Consider the following 25,154-nt stretch of genomic DNA (forward strand, 5'->3'; position numbering starts at 1 on the left):
TTATTTTAATAAACTGGCAGCTCCAAAATGCCATCTCCTCCTGTGCCTTTTAATAAGTATTAGAGCTTAAGGAAGAGGAGCTAGTGGAATAAAACAATTTAAGAGGGAAAGGATAGCCACTCCAAGAAAAAAATCAGTTGTAGGAAGAATCCAATTTCTGGCAAAGACTTAAAAGAAACATAGGGAAACAATGTACTGAGTGAGAATGAAGAAGAAAGACTGGACTGCATGTTCCACAAAGCAACTACTTTTGGAAACACAACCTGTAGATGGGGGGAAAAGATTGAGAAGGAAAACCAACCTGACTACAGTGCTTTTTTGCTTCAAACAGTTTAGTAATGCAGGATCTGCACACCACCTATATGGGGAGCCAAGAGAAAAGAAAACAGGTCGTCACTACTTCAGCACAGTCTTCATCCATGAGCCACCCACTCCAAATCCTTCTGTCCCTTCTTCCCATGTTGCCTCTGTTAGACTTCTCTGTCACATCTTATCTCTTGGCTTTTCTTTCCTTCATTTTTGTGCCTGTTTATTTCCCCCCTTTCTTTTATTCACCTCTTTTAAATTTAATTAATTAATTTATTTGAAGATTTTATTTGTTTATTTGAGAGAAAAAGAGAGAGAGAGAGAGAGACAGAGATAGCAAGATAGAGCACAGGCAGGAAGAAGAGGGAGAAGCAGGCTCCTGAGCAGGAGCCTGATATGGGGTTCAATGCTAGGACTCTAGGATCATGACCTGAGCTGAAGGCAGATGCCTAACTGACTGAGCCACCCAAATGCCCCATTCATCTTTTTTTAAAAGGGCTAATCAATCAAGGTCTTGCTAGAAAAACAGAAACCATTCTGAAAAAGGAATTTAATACCAGGAATTGGTAATAAAGATGACAGAAGGGCTGGGAACCCAACCTTTTTTGCCAAAAAAAAGCAAGGCAATCCAAAGATCAGCCAATAATAGTAAGCCACCACTTCTCCCAGGCTGGAGGAAAAAAAGGAAGTCGGGGTATTATTACCCCGCTGGGGTCAGTGGTGGATACTGGCAAGAAATGGCCGCTGCGGGGAAGAGGAGTACAAGAAATGGTAATCATGGTGGGACAAGTGGAAAGTCCAGCTGCCATGGCTGCTGGACTTCTCTCTAACTCACTGAATGTGTGAATTAGGAATCTCCTATTTTTTTTTGTTAACCCACTTCAATCAAGTCTAATCAATCTAGAAACTTAGCATATAATTTTAATTTAAAATTTCCAAACTATATAATGACCCATCAATGATATTTTACTCTTATAGTACCTCTGGAGGAGGGGTCTTACAGTATCCCAATATTCCTGAAAAAGTAGGAACAAATTTGTGGGTAAAGACAGATAGCTACAGAGTGCACCGTACTCTCCTTCTGCAGAATCTGCAAGAGAATAAAAATACATTTAATAAACACATTATTCTTACCTGGTCAACCTATGGATAGAGTTCTTCATTGTTTATGTTCATTTCTATACTCCATAAAACTTGGAGACAAGCCACAGTGATCCTTTCAAAATGCAAATCTGATTCATTCTCCTGATGAGGTTTATCCAATGCCACTCCACCACAAGGCAAAAAACACAAAGTCCTTATCATGGCAATAAAGGCCCTTCCTAAGCTGTCCCTGGCTGCCTCTTGAACCTCATGTAAGAGATGAGGTTCATCTCTTGTACTTGAGCTTATAAAGGGGTTCACCCTCACCCTGTTCATTATGTTTCAGCTACACTCATCTTTTTATTATTCTTTGATGATGTCAAGCAAAGCTTTGCATTTAGTGTTCCTTCTGCTTAGGAATACTCTTCCTTCAACTCTCTGTCCAGTTCAACCCCATCTTTATTTCAATGTCTCTTTGCTCAATGTGTCCTCAAAGAGAAGTCTTCCATGACTATCTATGAAACATATTATTCCAGCCCAGCACTCTCTATCCCCTTGACCTGCTTTATTTTTCTTGGTTGCACTCATCACCACTTACATGTATCTGTTTGTATACATTTAGTCTCCTCCCAATAAAAGACTTAATCTTACTCACTGTTGTATTATAGCACCAACTAGATAAATTAATACATGCTTTTCTAAATGGAAACAACAGATCTGTATGGGCAACTACTTGGAAAGTAGCCCCCCATTTACAGGCATATCATGGAGATAATTGTGGGTTTGGTTCCAGACCACCACAATAAAGCCAGCATTGCAGTGAAGCAAGTCAAGTGAATTTCCGGTTTCCCAGGGCATATTAAAGTTATGTTTCTACTAGACTGTAGTCTATTTAGTGTGCAATAGCATTAGGTCTAAAACAACAAGGTACAGACATAAATAAAAAAATACTGCTAAAAATGCTAACCATCATCTGAGCTTTCAGCTAGTCATAATCAATCACCACAGGTCACAGTCACAAATACAATAATGAAAAAATTTGAACTATTGCAAGAATAATCATAATGTGACACAGACATGAAGTGAGCAAATGCTGTTGGAAAAATGGTGCTGACAGACTTGCTTACCACACACTTGCCACAAACCTCTAATTTGTAAAAAACACAGTATCTGCAAAGCAAAGTCATGCACAATAAAACAAGGTATGCCTGTATATAGAGCCATAACAAACCTAGATCAAGTAAGCCCTACTGAACTGAGTTCAAGAAAAAGCTGAGAGCCAATAAAGCTGAGCTGTTCAGCTTAATCTCAACAGACAAAAGCACAACTCTGACAATTCTGGTGATGCTTAAAATATACAAATGTTCTGAATTTTACCTACACAAAGCTACAAGGAAGTCTTGTCTACTTTAATCTAGATTAAAGGCAAGTAAAAAAAGGACATGATTGTTACTCAGATAATGTGTGTCCTTGGTTTGTTCCAACAGGAGTCTCCTCGCAGCACTTTAGTTCTTTTATAAGTCATATGTTCAAAATTCAAATAACAGAGTATACAGAAATGTTTTCCCTCTACTTAGCTAAAATATTCTCTTCCCTAAAGGTACCAATGTTTCTAATTTTTTGCATATCCTTTCTGAAATATTTTGTGTGCATTTTATAAGCTCAAATACATAAACTAGACCTAGAGAGGAACCATGAGTAGGTTTTGCATAGTATGAGGCTAATCTCATTTTTGGTCTCACTTTTAACCTAAACCACAGCAGGCGCACATATGCTAGGAGTGAGCACTGACTGAAGAGACAGGGGATAGACAAGTGGTTTTGCCTGTCCCCACTTTATATTTCTGAGGTTGAAGATAAGGGGAAAAAATCCCTTATTTACTACTCTGAGATTTCATCTTCCTACTTACTGGTTAGCAGTTCTTCAGGTGGAGTTATTCCAAGTAAATAATGGAAAAACAATGCAGCACAGCGAAGGTAAGGGGTGATGCCATTCTTCAGTGAGGCCCACAAATACCAGCCAGGAACACCACAGCCAATGCAGCTAAGAGGCAATAATTCCAGAAAAGAACAGAATAGTAATCAGACTAAAATTCTAGACACATCCTCTTTTAAAAAACATTGCTAAATATTTAAATATTTTTTATCCATTTAATACAAAACATTTAACTGGCAGTAGCTTTCATCTTAAAACCTAAAAGTTTCCTAAAGAAAACCATAAATCTTGCATCTTTTACCATGTAGATTTCTAAAGCAAATAACTACTATCTTCATTTTTTATAAGAGTGAAGATGTGTCCAAACTTGTCTCAGTCTCAGAAACAAATGGGTACCTGTTATTTCAAAAGCCCTTAACTGATTTTTAAAAACTGGAATTAAAATTGTTCGAAAGTTACTCTGCCAAACAAGTGACCTAAGAGGTGGAATTATTTTTATTTTTTTAAAGATTTTACTTATTTATTTGAGAAAGAGAGAGAGAGAACATGAGCGGGGGGTGGGAGGCAAAGGGAGAGAGAGAGAGAAGCAGACTCCTCTTTGAGGGGGAAGCCCAGACGTGGGGCTCAATCCTATGACCAGAGCCAAAGGTAGACACCCAACTGACTGAGCCACCCAGGCGCCCCTAATAGGTTGAATTATTAAAACAACACTCAAATAGGCTGGACCAAAGGACTGCTACTCACCCATTTGTGTATTGAGAAACTTCTGCCAAGAAAGAAGATGCAGAACGAGCCTCTTCACTCTCTTCTTGAACTTGAGCAAGGGGAAGTTCTGAAAAAGAAATTCTGAAAGATCAATCTATGAATATGCTATTCAATGTATAAATTAGACTTCAATTTCATGGTTCCAGGATAATAAACAATGTCAGCTCAACTGAGGTTCTTTTCCTTGTTCTCGATCTAAATAGCTGATTTTAAAGATTAAAACTGTTAAGTAAACTTTATCAGAGTATTAGGTGGAGACATAAATAGGGCAGAATCACATGGATGTTTAACAAATATGTGATTTTGCCCTATTTATGTCTCCACCTAATATTCTGATAAAGTTTACTTTATCATATAATATCACATCATATAATATGACCAAGTAAATAAATCAGTGGTCATCTGCTCTGGGTTCCTAGGAGTCTTAGGTAACAGGTAGAAATTCAGCCTCTAGAAAGGGAAGTACATTGCTGTCCTGACTTTATGCTCAAGCAATGAAACACATTAAAAAGAAACTTCTAAGGTAATTTTTCTCCATTAATCTGTCCTTAAGGAGAACCATCCTAAACCTCTCCAGCAATTGCTAACTCACCCAACTTACGTTAAAACTCTGGGTAAGCACTTAAATTCTCTGAACTTTAGTTTTACTATATTAAAAGGGGGACAAAAATGCCAACCTTGTAGTTCAATGTGACAGATGGTTACAGCTCATTTGAATAGTGTTCTCTTTAAAAATGCTTTTTTTAAAAATACACATTAATTCATCTCAAAGACAACAACTAAAATTACCCCGAGTCTCTTACTTTGGTTCTATTGCTAGTTTTTCTCCTTTCCAATTAGGCTCTCTTAAGGAAATATATACTTTTAAAATATATTTTTTATTTTTTTAGAGGATATAAATGAGTTTTTAAAAAACATTTTATTTATTTGACAGTGAGAGAAACAGAAAGAGATAGAGCGTGAACAGGGGGAGCAGCAGAGGGAGAAGGAAAAGCCGACTCCTTGCTGAGCAGAGAGCCCAACACGGGACTTGATCCTAGGACACTGGGATCATGACCTCAGCCAAAGCTTGACAGACTGCATCACCCATGCACCCCAAGAAATACACACTTTTTTATTGTTTTATTTTTATTATTTTTTAAAGATTTTATTTATTTATTTGACAGACAGAGATTATAAGTAGGCAGAAAGGCAGGCAGAGAGAGAGGGGGGGGAAGCAGGCTCCCCGCTGAGCAGAGAGCCCGATGTGGGGCTCAATCCCAGGACCCTGAGATCATGACTTGAGCTGAAGGCAGAGGCTTTAACCCACTGAGCCACCCAGGCACCCAATACACACTTTTTTAAAAAGAGGAAAATACATTATCGTATTGATATTTCCAATTTAAATATAATAGTTCAATATCTGTACATGACTGAGGTAAATTTTATATGCAATGAAATATACAAATATTAAAAATACCACTTGATGAGTTTTGACAAATGCAAACACCCATGTACAAAATTTTTTTAGTTAATAAATTTTCTTTTCTTTTTTTTTTTTTAAAGATTTTATTTATTTATTTGACAGACAGAGATCACAAGTAGGCAGAGAGGCAGGCAGAGAGAGAAGGGAAGAAGCAGGCTCCCTGCCAAGCAGAGAGCCCTATGCGGGGCTCGATCCCAGAACCCTGAGATCATGGCCTGAGCCGAAGGCAGAGGCTTTAACCCACTGAGCCACCCAGGTGCCCCAATAAATTTTATTTTCTTAAAGCAATTTTAGCTTGATTACAGAACTGAGAGGAAAGCACAGAGTTCCCATATACTCGCTGTCCCCACACATCCATCATTATCCCTGACTATTGACATCTAGTACTAGAGTGGTACATTTGTTACAATCAATGAACCTCTACTGACACATCATTATTATCCAAAGTCCACAGTTACCATTAGGATTCATTCCTGGTGTTGTACATTCCACAGGTTTTCACAAATATATAATAACATGTATCCACTATTATAGCATCATACAGAGTAGTTTCACTGCCCTAAAAATACTCTCTGCTCTGCCCATTCACACAACTTTCTCCTCTAACTTCTGGCAATTGTGGATACTTTTACAGTTTTCAAAGCTTTGCCTTTTCCAGAAGTCATATACATATAACCCTTGAACAACACTGGGGGCGAAGGGTGCCAAACCCTGGCACAGTCAAAAACCTACCCATACCTTGTGACACTCTAAAAACCTTATGAACAGGCTACTATTGACAGGAAAACATATTTGTATATGTATTTTATATATATATATATATATATATATGCATGCTACATGTTGTGTATTTTATATGTTATATGCTGTATTCTTAGAATAAAGCTAGAGAAAAGAAAATTTAAGAAAATCGTAAGAAAAAATACATTTATAGTACTATACTGTATTTATTAATAAAAGAAAAACCCATATGAGTAGACCCTCTCAGTTCAAACTTGTGTCATTCAAGGGTCTATTATGGTTGGAATCACACAGTATGCAGCCTTTTCAGATTTGCTTCTTTCATGAAGTATCACACATTTAAGCTTCCTCTATGCCTGTTCATTGTTTGAAGGCTTGTTTCTTTCTGCACTGAAAAATATTCCATTGCTTGGATGTACAACAGTTTATTTATTCATTCACCCACCGAAGAACATGTGGTTGCTTCCAAATCTTGGAAATTATGAATAAAGCTGCTACAAACATCTGTGTGTAGGTTTCTGTACGGACACAGGTTTTCAGTTCATTTGGGTAGATGACTGCTGCATCATATGGTAGGAGTAGTTTAGTATTGTAAGAAAGTGCCAAACTGTATCTCAAAATGGCACAGAATTCCTTTCAGCAATGAGTGAGAATTCCTGTTGCTCTACATCCTCACCAGTACTGAGCATTGTCAGTGTTTTGGATTTTAACTATTCTAATAGATGAGTAATGCTATCTCATTTTAATTTGCAATTCCCTAATGACTTGTGATATTGAACATCTTTTCATATGCTTACTTGCCATCTGTAGATCATCTTTAGTGAGGTGTCTTTTGCTTATTTTTATCTTATTATTAACATACAATGTATTATTTGTATCAGGGGTACAGGTCTGTGAATCATTAGTCTTACACAATTCAAAGCACTCACCATAGCACATACCCACCCCAATGTCCATCACCCAGCCACCCTATCTCTCTCCCCACTCCCCACCAACCCTCAGTTTGTTTCCTGAGATTAAGAGTCTCTTATGGGGGGCGCCTGGGTGGCTCAGTGGGTTAGGCAGCTGCCTTCGGCTCAGGTCATGGTCTCAGGGTCCTGGGATCGAGTCCCGCATCGGGCTCTCTGCTCAGCAGGGAGCCTGCTTCCTCCTCTCTCTCTCTCTGCCTGCCTCTCTGCCTACTTGTGCTCTCTTGCTGTCAAATAAATAAATAAAAGCTTTAAAAAAAAAAAAAAAAGAGTCTCTTATGGGTTGTCTCCCTCCCCGGTACCATCTTGTTTCATTTTTATCTCCCTTCTCCCTACGAACCCCTGCCCTGCCTCTCAAATTCCTCATATCAGAGGGATCATATGGTAATTGTCTTTCTCTGATTGACTTATTTTGCTTAGCATAATACCCTCTAGTTCCATCCACATCATTGCAGATGGCAAGATTTCATTTTTCTTGATGGCTGCATAATATTCCATTGTATATATATATACACCACATCTTAAAAAAATTTTTTTTAAAAGACTTTATTTATTTGTCAGGCAGAGATCACAAGTAGGCAGAAAGGCAAGCAGAGAGTGGGGGGGGGGAAGCAGGCTCCCCATTGAGCAGAGAGCACCATGTGGGGCTCAATCCCAGGATTCTGAGATCATGACCTGAGCTGAAGGCAGAGGCTTAACCCACCGAGCCATCCCTTCTTCTTTATCTACTCATCTGTTGATGGACATCTAGGTTCCTTCCACAGTTTGGCTACCGTGGACACTGCTGCTATAAACATTGGGGTGCACGTGCCCCTCGGATCATGACATTTGTATCTTTAGGGTAAATACTCAGTAGAGTGATTGCTGAGTTGTAGGGTAGCTCAATTTTCAACTTTTTGAGGAATCTTCATGCTATTTTCCAGAGTGGCTGTACCAGCTTGCATTCCCACCAACAGTGTAGGAGGGATCCCCTTTCTCCGCATCCTCTCCAACATCTGTTGTATCCTGACTTGTAATTTTAGCCATTCTGACTGGTGTGAGGTGGTATCTCACTGTGGTTTTGATTTGTATTTCCCTGATGCCAAGTGATGTTGAGCACTTTTTCATGTGTCTTTTGGCCATTTGGATGTCTTCTTTGCAGAAATGTCTGTTCATGTCTTCTGCCTATTTCTTGATTGGATTATTTGTTCTTTGGGTGTTGAGTTTGATAAGTTCTTTATAGATTTCGGAGACTAGCCCTTTATCTGATATGTCATTTGCAAATATCTTTTCTCATTCTGTCCTTTTTTGGCTTTGTTTTGTTTTTGTTGACTGTTTCCTTCGCTGTGCAAAAGGTGTTGATCTTGATGAAGTCCCAAGAGTTCATTTTTGCCCTTGCTTCCCTTGCCTTTGTTAATGTGTCTAGGAAGAAGTTGTTGTGGCTGAGGTTGAAGAGGTCACTGCCTGTGTTCTCCTTAAGGATTTTGATGGATTCCTGTCTCATGTTGAGGTTTTTCATCCATTTTGAGTCTATTTTAGTGTGTGGTGTAAGGAAATGGTCCAGCTTCATTCTTCTGCATGTGGCTGTTCAATTTTCCCAACACCATTTGTTAATGAGACTGTCTTTTTTCCATTGGATATTCTTTTCTGCTTTGTCGAAGATCAGTTGACCATACAGTTGAGGGTCCATTTCTGGGCTCTCTATTCTGTTCCACTGATCTGTGTTTCTGTTTTTATGTCAGTACCACACTGTCTTGATGATTACAGATTTGTAATAGAGCTTGAAGTCTGGAATTGTGATGCTGCCAACTTTGGTTTTCTTTTCCAATATTCCTCTGGCTATTCAGGGTCTTTTCTGGTTCCATATAAATTTTAGGATTATTTTTTCCATTTCTTTGAAAAAAAAAAAAAAAGGATGGTATTTTGATAGGGATTGCATTAAATGTGTAGATTGCTTTAGATGGCATAGACATTTTCACAATATTTGTTCTTTCAATCCATGAGCATGGAATATTTTTCCATTTCTTTGTGTCTTCCTCAATTTCTTTCATGAGTACTTTATAGTTTTCTGAGTACAGATTCTTTGCCTCCTTGGTTAGGTTTATTCCTAAGATAATCTATCTTAAGGTTTTGGGTGTCCTTTGTTTATTTTTTATTTATTTATTATTTTTTTTTTTTAAAGATTTTATTTATTTATTTGACAGAGAGAGATCACAAACAGGCAGAGAGGCAGGCAGAGAGAGAGGAGGAAGCAGGCTCCCTGCTGAGCAGAGAGCCCGATGCGGGGCTCGATCCCAGGTCCCTGGGATCATGACCTGAGCCGAAGGCAGCGGCTTAACCCACTGAGCCACCCAGGCGCCCCTCCTTTGTTTATTTTTAATCAGGTTGTTTATTTTCTTATTGTTGAATTAACAGTTCTCTGTATATTTTATAGAACAGTTATTCAGATGTGTCTTTTGCAAATATTTTCTCTTAGTCTGTGGCTTGTCTTTTCATTCTCAACACTGTCCATTGCAGAACAGAAGTTTTTAATTGTAATGAAGTCCAGCTTATTATTTCTTTAATGGATTTTACCTTTGGCCTTGTATCTAAAAAGTCACTGCATACCCCACGGTCATCTAGGTTTTCTCCTACACATTCTCTTCTAATAGTTTTATATTTTACATTCAGGCATATCAACCATTTTTTCTTTAGTGAACCATTTTTAGTTAACTTCCACAAAGGTTGTAAGATGTGTGTCTCTGTCTCATATGTGGGTGTCCAGTTGTTACAGCAACATTAGTTGAAAATCACGTTATCTCGGCTCTATTTGTCTTTGTTCCTTCATCAAAGATCAATTAACTATATTTATGTATACAGATTTTTTTGGGCTCTCTATGCTGGTCCACTAATCTACTGGTCTGTTTTTTTCAGTCTTGATTCCAGTAGGTTTAGAGTAAGTTCTGAAGTCAGGTAATGTCAGTCCTCTAACTTTGTTCTTCTCCTTTAGTACTGAGTTGGCTATGCTGGATCTTTCTCCTTTTCATATAAACTGTAGAATCAGTTTGTCAATATCCACATAATAACTTGCTGGAATTTTGACTGGGAAATTATCGGGTTTTTACTTAACTTTTCTGAATTTATTCTTTTAAGTTTTTAGTTTTAATTCCATTATAGTTAACATAGAGTATTGTAGTAGTTCCAGAGGTACAATACAGTGATTCAACAATTCTATACCTTGTAAGTGTACTTTCAATCTCCTTCACCTATTTCACCCATTCCCCCACACACCTCCCCTCTGATATACTTTATTATTTTTTTTTAAAGATCTTATTTATTTGAGAGAGAGAGCACTTCCCTTCAAGGGCAAGGGTAGAGGGAGAAGCGGACTCCCTTTTGAACTGGGAGGCTGACACAGGATTCTGGGATCATGACCTGAGCTGAAGGCAGATACTTAACCGACTGAGCCACCCATGTACCCCTTTATTTTATTTTTCAAGTTTTATTTATTTAAGTAATCTCTACCCTCCCATGTGGGGCTTGAAGTCATGATCAAGAGTCACATGCTCTTACGACTGAGCCAGTAAGGGTGCCCCTGAAATGCTTTATTTTAAATTAGTACCCTCAGTTAATTTTTTTCCAAAAAGAACATCTTTTACTTGAAGCATACTTCAGAATGCACAGTTCTGAATTAATTCTTAAGTCTCCTCTTTCCTACACTGAAAATCTTGGGTCCCAGTGACATTTACACAAATACTTAACTTGGTTTATCCTAAAAATTACCTAAAATAATTTCAAAATAACAATACTAGTACTTAGTACCATTTTGTACCACTAATATGAATTTAGTTTAACGATTTTTTTTGTTAGTTCTTTTATTGTCAGAATATATCCTATTGGGGAAGTACAGTTGAAATACTGTGTTTTAGGGGTGCCTGGGAGGCTCATTCGTATGCCTTCATATGCCTTCAGCTCAGGTCAGGATCCTGGGGTCCTGGGATTGGGTCTCATGTAGGACTCCCTACTCAGTAGGGAGTCTGTTTGTCCCTCTCCCTCTAGCCCTCCCCATGCTTGTGTGTTCTCTCTCCCAAATAAATAAATAGAATTTTAGAAAAAAAAACAAAAACCAATTACATTAAAAAGACACTTACAGGAGTCTTTGCTCAAATCCCTGACTCTCTACCTTATCTAGAGGCAACCCTTCAGTTTTTGGTTTATATTTCTTTTGTTTCATTTATAAAAAATATAAGCAAATATGAATATATGTAAGCACATATATGGATACATATACCTAAAATACCTTACACAAAGACATTATACTACAACTACTGTTCTGCACCCTACTTTTTTCACTCTTAATAAGTATCTCCTAGAGATTACTTCTTCAGTAGATCTTGCTCATTCCTTTGTATGGCTGCAGAAAATTCCATTATATGCATATACCACAGGATATTCAACCAATCTCTGGGGTTTTTATTATTCCAAATAATACCACAAATGAATAATCATGTGCATATATCCTTTCATATTTTTGCCAGTATGGCTTTGGGACAGATTCTTAGAAGTAGAGTTGGTAGGTTAATGAATAAATGTGTATTTAGTTTTGTTAGACGTTGTTCTAAAGTCACTTTAATTATTTATTTTCTAAATTACCTGAATTTTCAGGAGCCCTTCTTTTTTTTTTTTAAAGATTTTATTAATTGTTTGAAAGACAGAGATCACAAGTAGGCAGAGAGGCCAGCAGAAAGAAGGGGGAAGCAGGTTATCTCCTGAGTAGAAAACCCAATGCGGGGCTCAATCCCAGGACCCCAGGATCATGACCTGAGCTGAAGGCAGAGGCTTTAACCCACTGAGCCATCCAGGTGCCCCAGGAGTTGTCTTTGATCACTGACAGCCTGGTAGCAGACTTTACTTTCTACTAAGAGCAGAGTCTAAGAGAATAACTACATCATGATTCCATGATACTCAGGTATCTGTGAGTGCACATTTGTCCAAAAAACATTTAATGAATACTTATTTGGACTTTAACTTTATGAGAAAAGATTTTAAAATCTGAATGTTCTCTACTCAAGAAACTAGCAGGGGGTAAGGAGTAGCGAGAAAGGAGAACCAGGGAAAGAAGCAGAACAGCACAGAATTATAAAATAAGATACTATGTGACAAATGCTATAAAACATTCTATTATCATTCTAGCTGGAGGAATCAAAAATGGTTTCATAAACAGGCTTATCAAAATTATTTACCAGGGACAAATGTCGGAGGGACTAATCCCCAACCCTGAAATTAGGAAATCTGAAAAAGGGTACAGCAGGTTCAAATGGTTTCCCCGTATATCTGGAGAGCAGCCACAAGTTAGAGAATCAAGTGGTTTAGCTAATTTATCCCTTTCATAGCTCTTCTTTTTATTTAAATAGCATCCATAAAGAAACAAATGATCATTCCACAAGAGATATAACACAGAATTTAGAATCTAGGCACTTGGGGGCTCAGTTGGTTAAGCGACTGCCTTCAGCTCAGGTCATGATCCTGGAGTCCTGGGATCGAGTCCCACATTGGGCTACCTGCTCAGCAGGGAGTCTGCTTCTCCCTCTGACCTCTCCCCTCTCACGTTTTCTCTCTCAAATAAATAAATAAAATCTTAAAAAAAAAATACACATATAAGTATATATACATGATTAATCACAAGCAAAATGAATTTTGCCAACAAACCACGGGTAATTATTATTTACAGTTAACAACTGATGGGAGCTTTACCTGTGTCTATAGTAAGAAGGATCTGAAGCATGTGTGCCATTGTGATCAAATGGAAGAGATAAAGGTGGGTATAAGAAGAACTAATTGATGACGGCTGCAGATCAACAGTGTCCTCCCAATACAAGGATGGGAATGCTAACACAGCACCAACCTATGAGAGAAAATGGACATCAACATGTGTGACAACAAACATCAGCATGGGCTAATCTTATAACCAAATATATCAGATACTGTAGGGTGTTCGTGTGTTTTTTTAATAACCACCATATTTTTCCTAATTATTCAACAGAATATCTTAAAATATAGTGTACCATAAATGGAGAACAAAAGTCATCACCAAATAGGTTACCCCTTTCCTGAAACTTCTTATTCTAGGAGTGGTCTCAATTCTCTCTGTGGCTCAGAAGACTCAACATTACAGTAACTTGGGGAGCTCTTAAAATAACACTGTTTCACAGCCCAATCCAATCAAATCAGAATCTTAGGGTATAGGGCCAAGTTACTGGCATTCTTCTCGAAGTTTTCCTAAAGATTCCAAAAAATAAGAATGACCACCACCGGGCAGAGTTCTGGACAATGAGAGGTGAATAATGGCTAACCCATATTCACAAACTCCATGCTCCCAACCTTATCAATGATCTCTCTAGAGAACTCATTTTGAAGGAATGGGGTCACTGCCGGGAGGGAAAACCTCTCCAAGAAATTCACAGAACAGGGGTGCTTGGATGGTTCAGATGGTTAAGTGTCTGCCTTCAGCACAGGTCATGATCCCAGAGTCCTCCTGCTAAGCAGGGAACCCACTTCTCCCTCTTCTTCTGCCTCTGGCTCTCCTGCTTGGGCTCTGTCTCTTTCTCTCTCTCAAATGAATAAATAAAAAAATCTTTAAAAAAAGGAAAAAAGAAAGAAACTCATGAAACAGTTGTCATCCATCCACAGGTGTTTGGGGGAAGCCTAGATGTGTCAAGGGCCTGGTTCCCAACATCAAATAATCAATGATTTTAAGATAGCTCACACTGTCATTCATGCTTATAATATAAACAAGAAAAAGGTGGAGGAGGAATGCATAATATTTATTTAGACAAAGTCTGCTTGGACAGACACCAACTATGTGTATAATCAACTAGGATGATACCTGTTACAAAATAAAGAGTATAAAAATGCTTTTTTTTTTCTTTCCACATTCTTTATTTTTATAGATTAACTTATAATTATAGGTGATTGTGAATGAGTAAATGAGTAAATGTGGGACAGCGATGAGCTTCCAGAAGAAAAGCATGTTGCTATCACCCCATACTGAGTAAACAAAAATCAATGCACATGCAATCATGAGTAGGCCCCACACAGCAAATGTTTGGTGGCTATCTGAGATTGATCTCGGTATATAGGTTGAAGATGACCCCCAAATCATGTTGTGAGTTCATATGGAACACTAATTTAAGTATTTCCCAGATGCAACGTTGACAAGACTATCTTTTTTTGCCCAGAAGAGTAGAGAGTTCAACTATGGGGATAGTAGTGAAGAGATTCTGTTGTGGCCTGTTCTCCATCAATGTGTTTAAGCTGGAGGTATGTTTTCCAGAGCCTCCTTCCCTGTATATTTGCAAGCTGGACTTTGTCAAAAGAGGAAGTCACACAAGCTTTGGAAGACAAAAGAGAAGCGGTGGCCAGCACTCTCTCTGAAAATTGTTGTCATTGGACAGATGCAGGGACGCTGGTGGGTTTCATTTGTCCTTGCTCTCCTCTTGCGGACCTGATATTCTTCTCAACTGATGACGACAGAGTGACCTCAGGCCCACCATTATTTATCACTGCATCTCCAGTGCATGGCACAGGTCTTATCTTATAGGTATTCATTGTCTGAAGTGTTCATTGAGTAAATGCATACAGGTGGTGGTGTCACCATGAAGACATAATCCCCCAGCCCTAGTCCAGGGATTCAGACTGCTTCCAGAAAGGATGCCGGTCTCACCTCATGGACTCAGAATCACCGTTCCCTGCTCACCTCAACACTGTGCATGGACTGGTCACCTCGTTTTTATGACAGGTCCTGTCACTGGTTCAGCTATGGGCTATCCCCAGCCTAACTTATATTATTTCCCACTCACATCACTGAAAAAAGTGATGCATTAAAAAGATATAACACGTCTATTTTGCAGCTGTAAGCACTTCTAGCACGAAGTCCTAGGCTCTGAAAACAAGGACTAGAATCCTTGTCCAAAAACCTGCCCTTCCCTGAAGACATTCGCAGCCACTTAGAGTTTGGGGTAAGCTGAAGCTGCCTGAAAGAAGACACAGACGGGGCTAGAAGTGCCCTTCCATTTCTCTGGAAGATTTACCTCCACCTTCCTTACTTCCAAGTCTCCATTTCTTGTTTTTGGACACACTCCACTAGTTTTTAATGTGTTTTCATTTTTAAAATGATTATTTATTTATTTGTATTTTATTTATTTGACAGAGAGAGAAATCACAAGTAGGCAGAGAGGCAGGCAGAGAGAGGGGGAAGCATGCTCCCTGCTGAGAAAAGAGCCCAACGCGGGCCTCAATCCCAGGACCCTGAGATCATGACCTGAGCCGAAGACAGAGACTTAACCCACTGAGCCACCCAGGTGCCCCTAAAGTGATTTTTTTTTTTAAGATTTTATTTATTTGTCAGAGAGAGAGAGGGAGAGAGAGTGAGTACAGGCAGACAGAATGGCAGGCAGAGACAGAGGGAGAAGCAGGCTCCCTGCCGAGCAAGAAGCCCGATGTGGGACTCGATCCCAGGACGCTGGGATCATGACCTGAGCCGAAGGCAGCTGCCCAACCAACTGAGCCACCCAGGCATCCCCCTAAAGTGATTTTTAAGAAAGATTTTTTATTTACTTATTTTTGCGAGAGAGAGAGATAGAGAAAGGGAGAGATAGAGAGAGAGAGAGTACAAGCAGAGGGAACAGGAAAGGGAGAAGCAGGCTCCTTACTGAATAGGGAGGCTGATGCGGGACTTGATGCCAGGGCCCTGGGATCATGACCTGAGCTGAAGGCAGACACTTAACCGACTGAGCCACTCAGGTGCCCTTTAAAGTGATTTTGGGCTGCTGCCTTCGGCTCGGGTCATGATCTCAGGGTCCTGGGATCGAGCCCTGCATCAGGCTCTCTGCTCCGCAGGAAGCCTGCTTCTCTCTCTCTCTCTGCCTGTCTCTCTGCCTACTTGTGATCTCTGTCTGTCAAATAAATAAAAAATAAAATCTTTAAAAAAAAAAAAAAATAAAGTGATTTTGACAGTCTCAGTCAAATCTGTATCTATTCATAAGCAGAATGGAAAAGAGACTAAATTTATAGTCTGAACACCAATAATTTATAATCTTGAAAAAAGAACATGAATTTGAATGGGAAAATACATGAAATCAGAAACTTAAGAGACTTAAGAATTTTTGTCGAACACTTACCAAAACATGAAAGAGATCTATAGATAGAAGGCAAGGTGTATCTTCTGATTTTAGGTTAGGAAGAACAACTGGGAAAAACAACAACAGTGTAATTCATTCAGTAAGATTGCAATGTAGTTAAATATAATATAAAACATCTAACACAAAAATGTAACACGGTTATAAAATACATTAACTGGTAAACTGGAACATCACACCTTTAAGATATGGGAACCACAACTAAAGATAAGTTAAACTAATAAAAACTCCTAGAAAGCCTTGTATAGAATTTAAGAGTTGAAAGATAAGATGCAGGAGGAAAAAAGGTAAACAGCATAACAGAAACAGAGATTATTCAATAAAAATATGCTCAATGAATAAGAAGAATTACTTTTATACTATGTTTCTTAATACTTTTTTCCTAACTATCCATTTCTAAATGTCTTGAGATACACAGAATATGTATCCACACATACAGAGCAGAGACAGCATGCAAAGCAGTACAAGTGAAATGAGGATGAAGAATATCCTCCTGATCCAGCAAAATTATACCTATTTTTAAATTATCCATGTCATTGATCCCTTTTCTAATCAGATTAGGATATAAATATGTTAGCTAGTGGTTGTGGATGTTGGTTCAGTAAAGTCCCGAGGTGGGTAGATGTTAAGTTAAAAACAAAGTTAAAAAAAAAAAAAAAATTGGAAAACCTGAGTTTTGAAATAAGATTGCAGGTATTATAGTGGCACCCAAGTCTTGTTTTTTCTTTTGTAAAGCTGCTGTAGTGAGTGATTCAAAATTAGTGCAGTGTGTTGTTTCCTAATGAAATACACTGCCAGAAATGCAATGGAAAAAGACATGTAAGTAATAATAAAGAGGAGACTACCTGACAGGAGACGAATAAGATGCTTCTGTATCAGGACTTGAGGACAGGTGATCTTCTGTGCAATGGCAAACTGCATTAATGCTTTCAGACCATTATGCTAGATTGTAAGAGAGGGAAAGATAAAAAGATAAGGGAAGATGATAGCCTGAAGTCACTCACTGTAGAACTCAATCCCAGTCTGCAAGAATTAGCTGCAGACTTATTATATACTTTATAGTCTTGCAAATAAATTACAATATTTTTAGTACTTTTAGAAAGTTTTATGAACTCATCAAATTTTTAACAGATTTTCCCATGCAAAGAGGTATTAAAGCGATTATTTCAATTCTCATTTAAGTACTCATTTTCCCCAGTCAATTTCTTAAATTTTTGGACTAACTTACCCTGCTGAGGCCTGGGCAAAATATATATATATATATATTTATAGAAATTCTAAAATGATGGCAAGAAACCCCTAAAAGCCCTAAAAGAATTCAGATTTCCTGCTTCCTAACCAGAAGGCAGAACTGTAGGGAAGCACACTATGGACTACAAGTCCCCTGTGCCAGCTGTCAGGAAAATAAGAGGGAAATGGCGAGGATGGGGGTGGTCTAGGGAATCCTTGGTTGTCCACTCTGTTGTCATAGGGCTATTTGTTGAGCACTGTTTCCCTGGGTCCCCTACAATATGAGGCTTAGGCCTGGAGATAGGCCTGGCATAGGCCAAGATCTGCCCATCAAGGAGCCATGGTTTAGTTTCATTCTTGAACTTACTATGAGGATTCATCTATAGTTAAGCCAGCACTAATACTTTATGTTGCATGATGGGGCAAAATTAGTGAGGAAGGAAAATGAAGGAGATACCAGGTTTCTGACTCGGCAGTAAACAAAGTAGGGGGAGAAAAAGTAAGTATCACCAGAAATCTCTCATTTAACCACCAAGATTGAGTAAGCTCTCTAAAGTGTACAATGTCTTACTTCTCAGATTCCTCATTGTCAGTGAGATCATATGATAACTGTCTTTCTCTGATTGACTTATTTCACTTAGCATAACACCATCTAGTTTCATACAAGACAGAGGATCATAGGGGAAGGGAGGGAAAAATGAAACAAGATGAAACCAGAGAGGGAGACAAACCATAAGAGACTCTTAATCTCAGGAAACATATTGAGGGTTGGTGGAGGGCAGGGGGGTAGGAAGGATGGGGTGGCCAGGTGATAGACTTTGGGGAGGGTATATGCTATGGTGAGAAAAATAAAGATAAATTAAAAAAAAATAAAGTGCACAATGTTGGCCATTTAGTCTCCTGTGAGACTGAAGCTGCTTTAAAAAAAAAAAAAAGAATTTTGCTTATTTTTATAGAAAAGGGAGTGAATTAAATAATGATTTTTAAAAATGTTAAATTAGACTATACCAAAAAAAGCCCACCATGAATTACACATACCCTTCTGGAATATACACACCTGTCTATTTTGAAGTGCTCCAAACAGAGGTTTCCCTTCATCTCCCAAGAGGTTTTCTCAAAGAGTAAGAAAAACAAAAATAATAAATCCTGAATACTGCTACAATTGTATACTTGGTTTCTATCAGATGTTCTTTAACTGATTATATTTTTGCCCAGATGATTTGCACTTTTCCCCTTCAAAGTTTCATGTTTAAGCCAAAATTTCCAAATTTTTGAGTGAGAAAATATTATAAAAAACAAATGCAGATCACTTACAAATTGTTACTATAAATAATAAAGCCCCTGCAGTTATCTATAGAGAACGCTTGGAAAAAACAAAGCATCCTGGTTCATTTTTCATCCTTTGAACATTGCTTCTATGCCAACAATTTTTAACCAAGTCATTTTTATATATAATCACAACCTATTTTGTTTAAAAATACGTAAGGCAGATGCAAGTAACTATTGCTCTTATAGGTACTGTTAAAAAAGAACTACATTTATAGGAAAAATAACCAAAAGTGGAAAAAAAAAAAAAACAACCATGGATTCATATGCATTTCTCCTTGCTGGCTAGGGCATTTACTGTACATTACTTGTATTTTCATTGCTCTCTGGCAGCAGATATATCTATGAGTAAGGAGGGCTTATCTCCTATTTTCTGTTTTCAACTCTGAATGGATAGTAATAAGAGATGCTATATATTGATTCCTTAACAGTAGTTTCTAACTATGCCAACACATCCTGTATATGTCTCTCCATATGCATAGGGAATGAGGTAAGTTAGTGGCTTATGCGCTAGGTCCCCGAATGGAAAAAGCACTGTGAAAACAGTGTAACACTACAGTAATTAAATAAAATCCAATTACTAGGTTACAGAACCACACAGAAAAATTTAGTCCTATTCTCCAGTGAACTTCTCATCACTTTTATGACAAAAACTGTGCATTTTTTGAAATGTTAACTGTCTCAATATAAACTCCTGATTCCTAAGTTTGTCTTGCCAAAGACAGTAAAGTGTAAAATGCCTTCACTGGAAGTCTCAGAGATACTCAGTACTAGATCATGACTCTAAAAGAATGCTTTGTATTTATCAATTTGTTCAGATTCTATTCTATTAAAATCTCATTCTTCCAGGGTGCCTGGGTGGCTCAGTTAAGCCTCTGCCTTTGGCTCAGGTCATGATCCCAGCATCCTGGGATAGGGCCCCAGGTCGGGCTCTCTGCTCAGTGGGGAGTCAGCTTCTCCCTCTGCTCCTCCTCCCTGCTCATGTTCTTTTTCTCTCTCTCAAATAAATAAATGAATAATCTTAAAAAAAATCTTATTCTTCCTATTTCTCATTTTATTTAATCATAGTAAATATAAATCTGTGTATTTTCTTTTATCCATGATCTAAGTCTGACAGGTTTGGATGTAACTGTTTAGGAAGCTGAAGCTGATATGTAGGATGGTTTTGTGAAAGAAATGGCTTCACGCTACTTAATTTGAATCGCAAAATAACACCTTGCTACAAAAATATAGGTAAATGAAGAAAAAGTGGTAGACTGGGACGCCTGGATGGTTCAGTCGGTTAAGTGCCTGCCTTCAGCTCAGGCACTTGATCCTGGGATCAAATCCCACATTGGGCTCCTTGCCTGGCGGGGAGCCTACTTCTCCCTCTGCCTGCTGCTCCCCCTGCTTTTGCACTTTGACAAATAAATAAATAAAATATTTTTTAAAGAAAAGGTGGTAGACTCCATTAAAAACAACTGCCAAGGGACGCCTGGGTGGCTCAGTTGGTTAAGCAGCTGCCTTCGGCTCAGGTCATGATCCCAGCCTCCTGGGATCGAGTCCCACATCGGGTTCCTTGCTCGGCAGGGAGCCTGCTTCTCCCTCTGCCTCTGCCTGCCATTCTGTCTGCCTGTGCTTGCTCTCTCCCCCCATCTCTCTCTGGTAAATAAATAAAATCTTTAAAAAAAAAAATTAAAAAAAAAATAAAACAACAACTGCCAAGAATTTATACTGGAAAGGGAAATTGAAACTGTCTTGGATAAAGAGGACATAAAAGAATTACAGTTTTTACTGTTTTTAAGATAGTATTATATCTTGTGACTGTAATAAGTATGCTAATTTTAAAATTTAAGCAATTCTTCACTAGTACACTCTTCTCTCCCCCAACAGCTTTCCTGAGATATAGCTGACACATAACACTATGTACATTTAAGGTGTACAACATGTTGATTTGACTGCTACACTTTTCTGTAAGAAAATGCAGTATGGCAGGGATTTTGTCAGTGGGCTTCCCCTCTGACCTCTTAGTTCTTCCTGCTAATCTGTCTCTCCTAACTACCTCAGTCTTCCTTTCCCTATCCTGATAATGTTTTAGGTGACTTTGTTTTTGTTCTTTTTCTCTCAAAGTGTAAAAAAACAAAAACCACTGAACATTTCTGGCTTGATTCTTCTTCCTTCGCCTTTTTTTCTTGATTTTCCAGTGTTGTAAATCTGCCAGCTTTCAAACATAGCTTGCTTTGTGCTTTACCTTTCAAATACTTTAAGCTTATTTTGCATATAGGCAACACTGTAGTTAAAAGGGATTGATGAAAAATTCTCAGACTAGGGGCGCCTGGGTGGCTCAGTGGGTTAAGCCTCTGCCTTCAGCTCAGGTCATGGTATCAGGGTCCTGGGACTGAGACCCACATTGGGCTCTCTTCTCAGTGGGGACGCTGCTTCTGCTTCACCTTTGCTGTCTGCTTGCCTCTCTGCCTACTCACGATATCTGTCAAATGAATAAATAAAATCTTAAAAAAAAATTCTTGGACTAATGGCATCAAGTCACACTAATATACTGAGATATTAATACTCCTCCAACCATTCAAACTATTTTAAGCCATTAGGGGAAAAATGGAAAAATTGTGGTCCATTTTAATCCTGTTTCTATGAACCTTCCAAAGCAGTCTCTCACAGGCTTTACCAATTGCCTGGATAGTGAAAGCACATGTGCTCCAGGTCATCATGGGGATTCGAGGATCCGTTTCATCAGGAGGTACTTTCAGTCCAATTCTATAAATTGTTGTAGCAAATAGAATGACCATTTCCTTGATGCTATTAGAATATTTTATCCTAAAAAATAAAACAAGAAAAATTTGTATAGTAATTTAGTCAACGGGGTTACCTACTGAGAAGTCCATCTAGATACTGAAGTAGTAATTTAACTCCTTTTGACAAAGTAAACTGCTATTTGTCAAATTAGAGATTAGAGCCTCTGAAAAAGGGAAAAGCTGAATTCTGTATCTTATAGGTAGAAAAATATTTTTTACAAAATGATAATGGCCCATATAACTTTACTTCCTGTAAAAGATGCAGTAAATGATCATAGCAGAAAGGATCTAGATCCAAATTAAGGGCAGACTCAGAGAAGGAATACAATTCAGAGGAAACAGATCCAACCAAAAAAGTTTTAGTGTCTGTAAAAGGGACTAAGAAGGACTTCAGTGTTAACAGTGTGTGTGTGTGTGTGTATGTGTATGTGTATGTGTGTGAGAAATAGAGAGACAAAGAGAAAAAGAGAGAACATGTCATGTACTTGGAGTGATAATTTCTGGTTTTCTGAACTTCCTTTCCTAAGTATTTTCAATAACAATGAGATAATGTAACATAAATAAGGATTACAACTAAAAAATGTACATAAGATAATATCTATTAAATAGTAACGCCTGATTTGGATACATTATATTTTTCAAAGTGTCTTCACATAAGTATTTTTCTAATAACCTTATAATGTAAGATACAAGGGTACTGAACTTTACCAACAAGAAAAGTGAATCGGGGATGTGGATGACTAGAGACTTTTTAGAAGTCAGAGGGCAGGTCATATATGACTTTAATTAAAGTCTCTTAAATGCTGTTCTTATTGTATGCAGGACTATAGAGAAATGGCATTTTTGTTGGTCAAAAATGGTTAATTACAGGGTGCCTAGGTGGCTCAGCTGGTTAAGCGGCTGCCTTCAGCTCAGGTCATGATCCTGGAGACCTAGAATCGAGTCCCTCATTGGGCTCTCCACTCAGTGGGGAGTCTGCTTCTCCCTCTGATTCTCCCCTCTCTCATGCTCTTTCTCTCCCATTCTCTCTCTCAAATAAATAAATAAAATCTTTTTAAAAAAATGGTTAATTAGAGACATAGTTCACCCTAATACATAGTACTCTAATACCTCAAACCACTTTATTTTATTGTAGAAATAAAACTTCAGGGAGAAAGAAACAAGATAAAAATGGGGTAAAGAAATAATTTTACAAATAAAGCAGGAAGGAAAGATGGGAGGATGGGAGGAAGGATTATTCTTCATTCTTACTTTCACAGCCATTTACAGACTTCTCTTAACTACTTAGATACTTACGAAGACTGAACTCCAAAATTGAGGATAGAATGGAACTCAAAAGTGGAATCGCCCATTCCTTGATCAAATAAGACTGGAATTGTTGGGTTTTCTCCTTATAAATGAAAAAGAAAAAGAAAGAAAAATCATGAGGGTTTAGTGAGACATCTTTCTAGCTTTTTAAAATTATATATTTTTTAAATAGTAGGAAACTTAGGAAATGCTAATAAACAATAAGTAATCATTCAAAATTTCTCTAATAACATTTGGGTGATATTCTTCTGTTCTCCATATGAACATTACACATACAGATTTTTTAATAAAGACAAAATCCATAGTACTGTTCTATATCTTGTTTTTTCACCAATGGATCATAAATGTCTTTCCACATCAGTAACTCCCCCTCTATAGTTTCATTTTTTTTAAAAAAAGATTTTATTTATTTATTTGACAGACAGAGATCACAGAAAAGGAGGCAGAGAGAGAAGGGGAAGCAGGCTCCCTGCTGAGCAGAGAGCCCGATGCAGGGTTCGATCCCAGGACCCCAGGATCATGACCTGAGCTGAAGGTAGAGGCTTAACCCACTGAGCCACCTAGGCGCCCCTATAGTTTCATTTTTAATGGATGCATAGTATTCTATTAGTAAGGCAGCATATATTAATGAATAAGAGCAGAGCATCTGGAGCCAAGGTGCATAGGTTTGCATCCTAGCTCTGCCACTATGAATAAGACCTTGGGTGAACATTAACCTCATTTTGGTTCCAATATCTCATCAAATTGGAATTGTTGTTCCTTATATGAAACAGGTTGTCTTTTTCTGATTGCTTTTGAGATTTTTTTTCCCCTCATCTTTGGTTTTCAACAGCTTGGGTATGCTCTATATAGGTGCAGTTTTTCTTTCAGTTTATTTTTGAGGTTTCCTGAACTTAAATATGTAAATTTATGTTTTTTCACCAAATTTGGGGAGTTTTCAGTCATTAGTTCTTCAAAAAAACTTTTTTTTCCTCTACCATACTTTTTCTTTTTGAGACTTGGAGGACACAAATATTAGATTTTTAAAAATTGGATTCATAGGTCTCTAAAGCTATGTTCTTGTTTTTGTTTTTTTTTTCCATCACTTTTCTGTCTATTCTTCAGACTGGAGAATTTCCACTGATATAATTTCAAGTTCACTAACTCTTACCCTTCCCATCTCCATTCTACTATTGAGCCCATCCAGTTAATTTTTATTTCATACAGTACTTTTTCAATTCTCTTATCTCTATTTGGTTCTTTTTTTTTTTAATAGTTTTGATTTTTTTCTGCTGAGAACTCATATTTTTCCAATCACTTCTAAAGTGTTCACCTTTACCTTATGCTTAATAATTATATAGCTGTTTTAATTTTTTTGTCAAAAAAGTTCAATGTTAAAACATGTCAGGATTGGCATTTAATTTTTTTTTTTTTCCTTTAGAAGTGGTCAGCTTCTTATGCTGAATAATTTTGGATCTTATATTGGTTATTTTGAATATCCCTCAGTGGTGGTTTAATGCTCCTTCACTCTCAGCCCTATTGCCATTTCTCTGGGCCTGTTCTACACATGTGCATCTTGGAGGGAAGCCCAAGATTTGTGCTGGTCTCAAAAACAGGACATTCCTCTTCTATAGGCTCTCTCCTCTCTGCGATTTCCCCCATATTCTCTAGCTCCAAGGGGCCCTTTCCCCCAGTTCCTCTGGCCAAAATGACATGTTTCTCTCAGTTTTAGTATCCTCTGTTGTCAAGTAGATTCAGGTGACTGGGTTTACTTGTGGGGTGAAGCTGTGGGGCAAAGACAGAAAAAATAGTAAGGATTCGCCCTGCCTTCTTTGGAACACAGAGGTCCTTTTTTTCCCCAGTTCCTCTGGCCAGAGATACTGGTTTTCTCTTGGGATTTTATGCGTCTATATGACCACCATGGCACTGTAGCTCCATGACTGGGGCTGACCTCAGGAGAGGGTCAGAAGATGAAAAAAACCACAACAGGAATTCCCTTTACAGTTTCCAGTTCTGAGGGGCTTCTTTTCCTGATTCTTTGGCCAAAAAGAGGGAATCTCTTGAGTTTTTTTTTGCTGTTCATATCCAATGCAAAGCTCTGTGA

At 38.0% G+C, this 25,154-nt stretch overlaps 1 protein-coding gene across 4 annotated transcripts in view; it reads right to left on the reverse strand.

Moving 5' to 3' along the window:
* The window catches only part of UBR1 (ubiquitin protein ligase E3 component n-recognin 1), a 143,621-nt gene that overhangs the window by 14,563 nt on the left and 103,904 nt on the right, over positions 1-25,154 (reverse strand). For 3 of the 4 annotated variants that reach the window (XM_013055459.2, XM_004751218.3, XM_045067680.1), the window contains exons 34-43: positions 23,060-23,153; positions 21,637-21,785; positions 18,706-18,761; positions 17,264-17,360; positions 16,401-16,468; positions 12,976-13,126; positions 4,069-4,156; positions 3,299-3,432; positions 1,288-1,396; positions 302-358 (exon numbers count right to left, since the gene is read on the reverse strand). In XM_013055459.2, coding sequence (XP_012910913.1) covers positions 302-358; positions 1,288-1,396; positions 3,299-3,432; positions 4,069-4,156; positions 12,976-13,126; positions 16,401-16,468; positions 17,264-17,360; positions 18,706-18,761; positions 21,637-21,785; positions 23,060-23,153 — 1,003 coding nt within the window. Of the gene's footprint in view, positions 1-301; positions 359-1,287; positions 1,397-1,440; positions 1,575-3,298; positions 3,433-4,068; positions 4,157-12,975; positions 13,127-16,400; positions 16,469-17,263; positions 17,361-18,705; positions 18,762-21,636; positions 21,786-23,059; positions 23,154-25,154 lie in introns of those variants that run through there. The other variant, XM_013055460.2, reaches the window with a different exon arrangement.

Source organism: Mustela putorius, unplaced genomic scaffold, assembly GCF_011764305.1.
Source record: "Mustela putorius furo isolate JIRA1106 unplaced genomic scaffold, ASM1176430v1.1 tig00003898_pilon_pilon_pilon, whole genome shotgun sequence".
Lineage (NCBI taxonomy): Eukaryota > Metazoa > Chordata > Mammalia > Carnivora > Mustelidae > Mustela > Mustela putorius.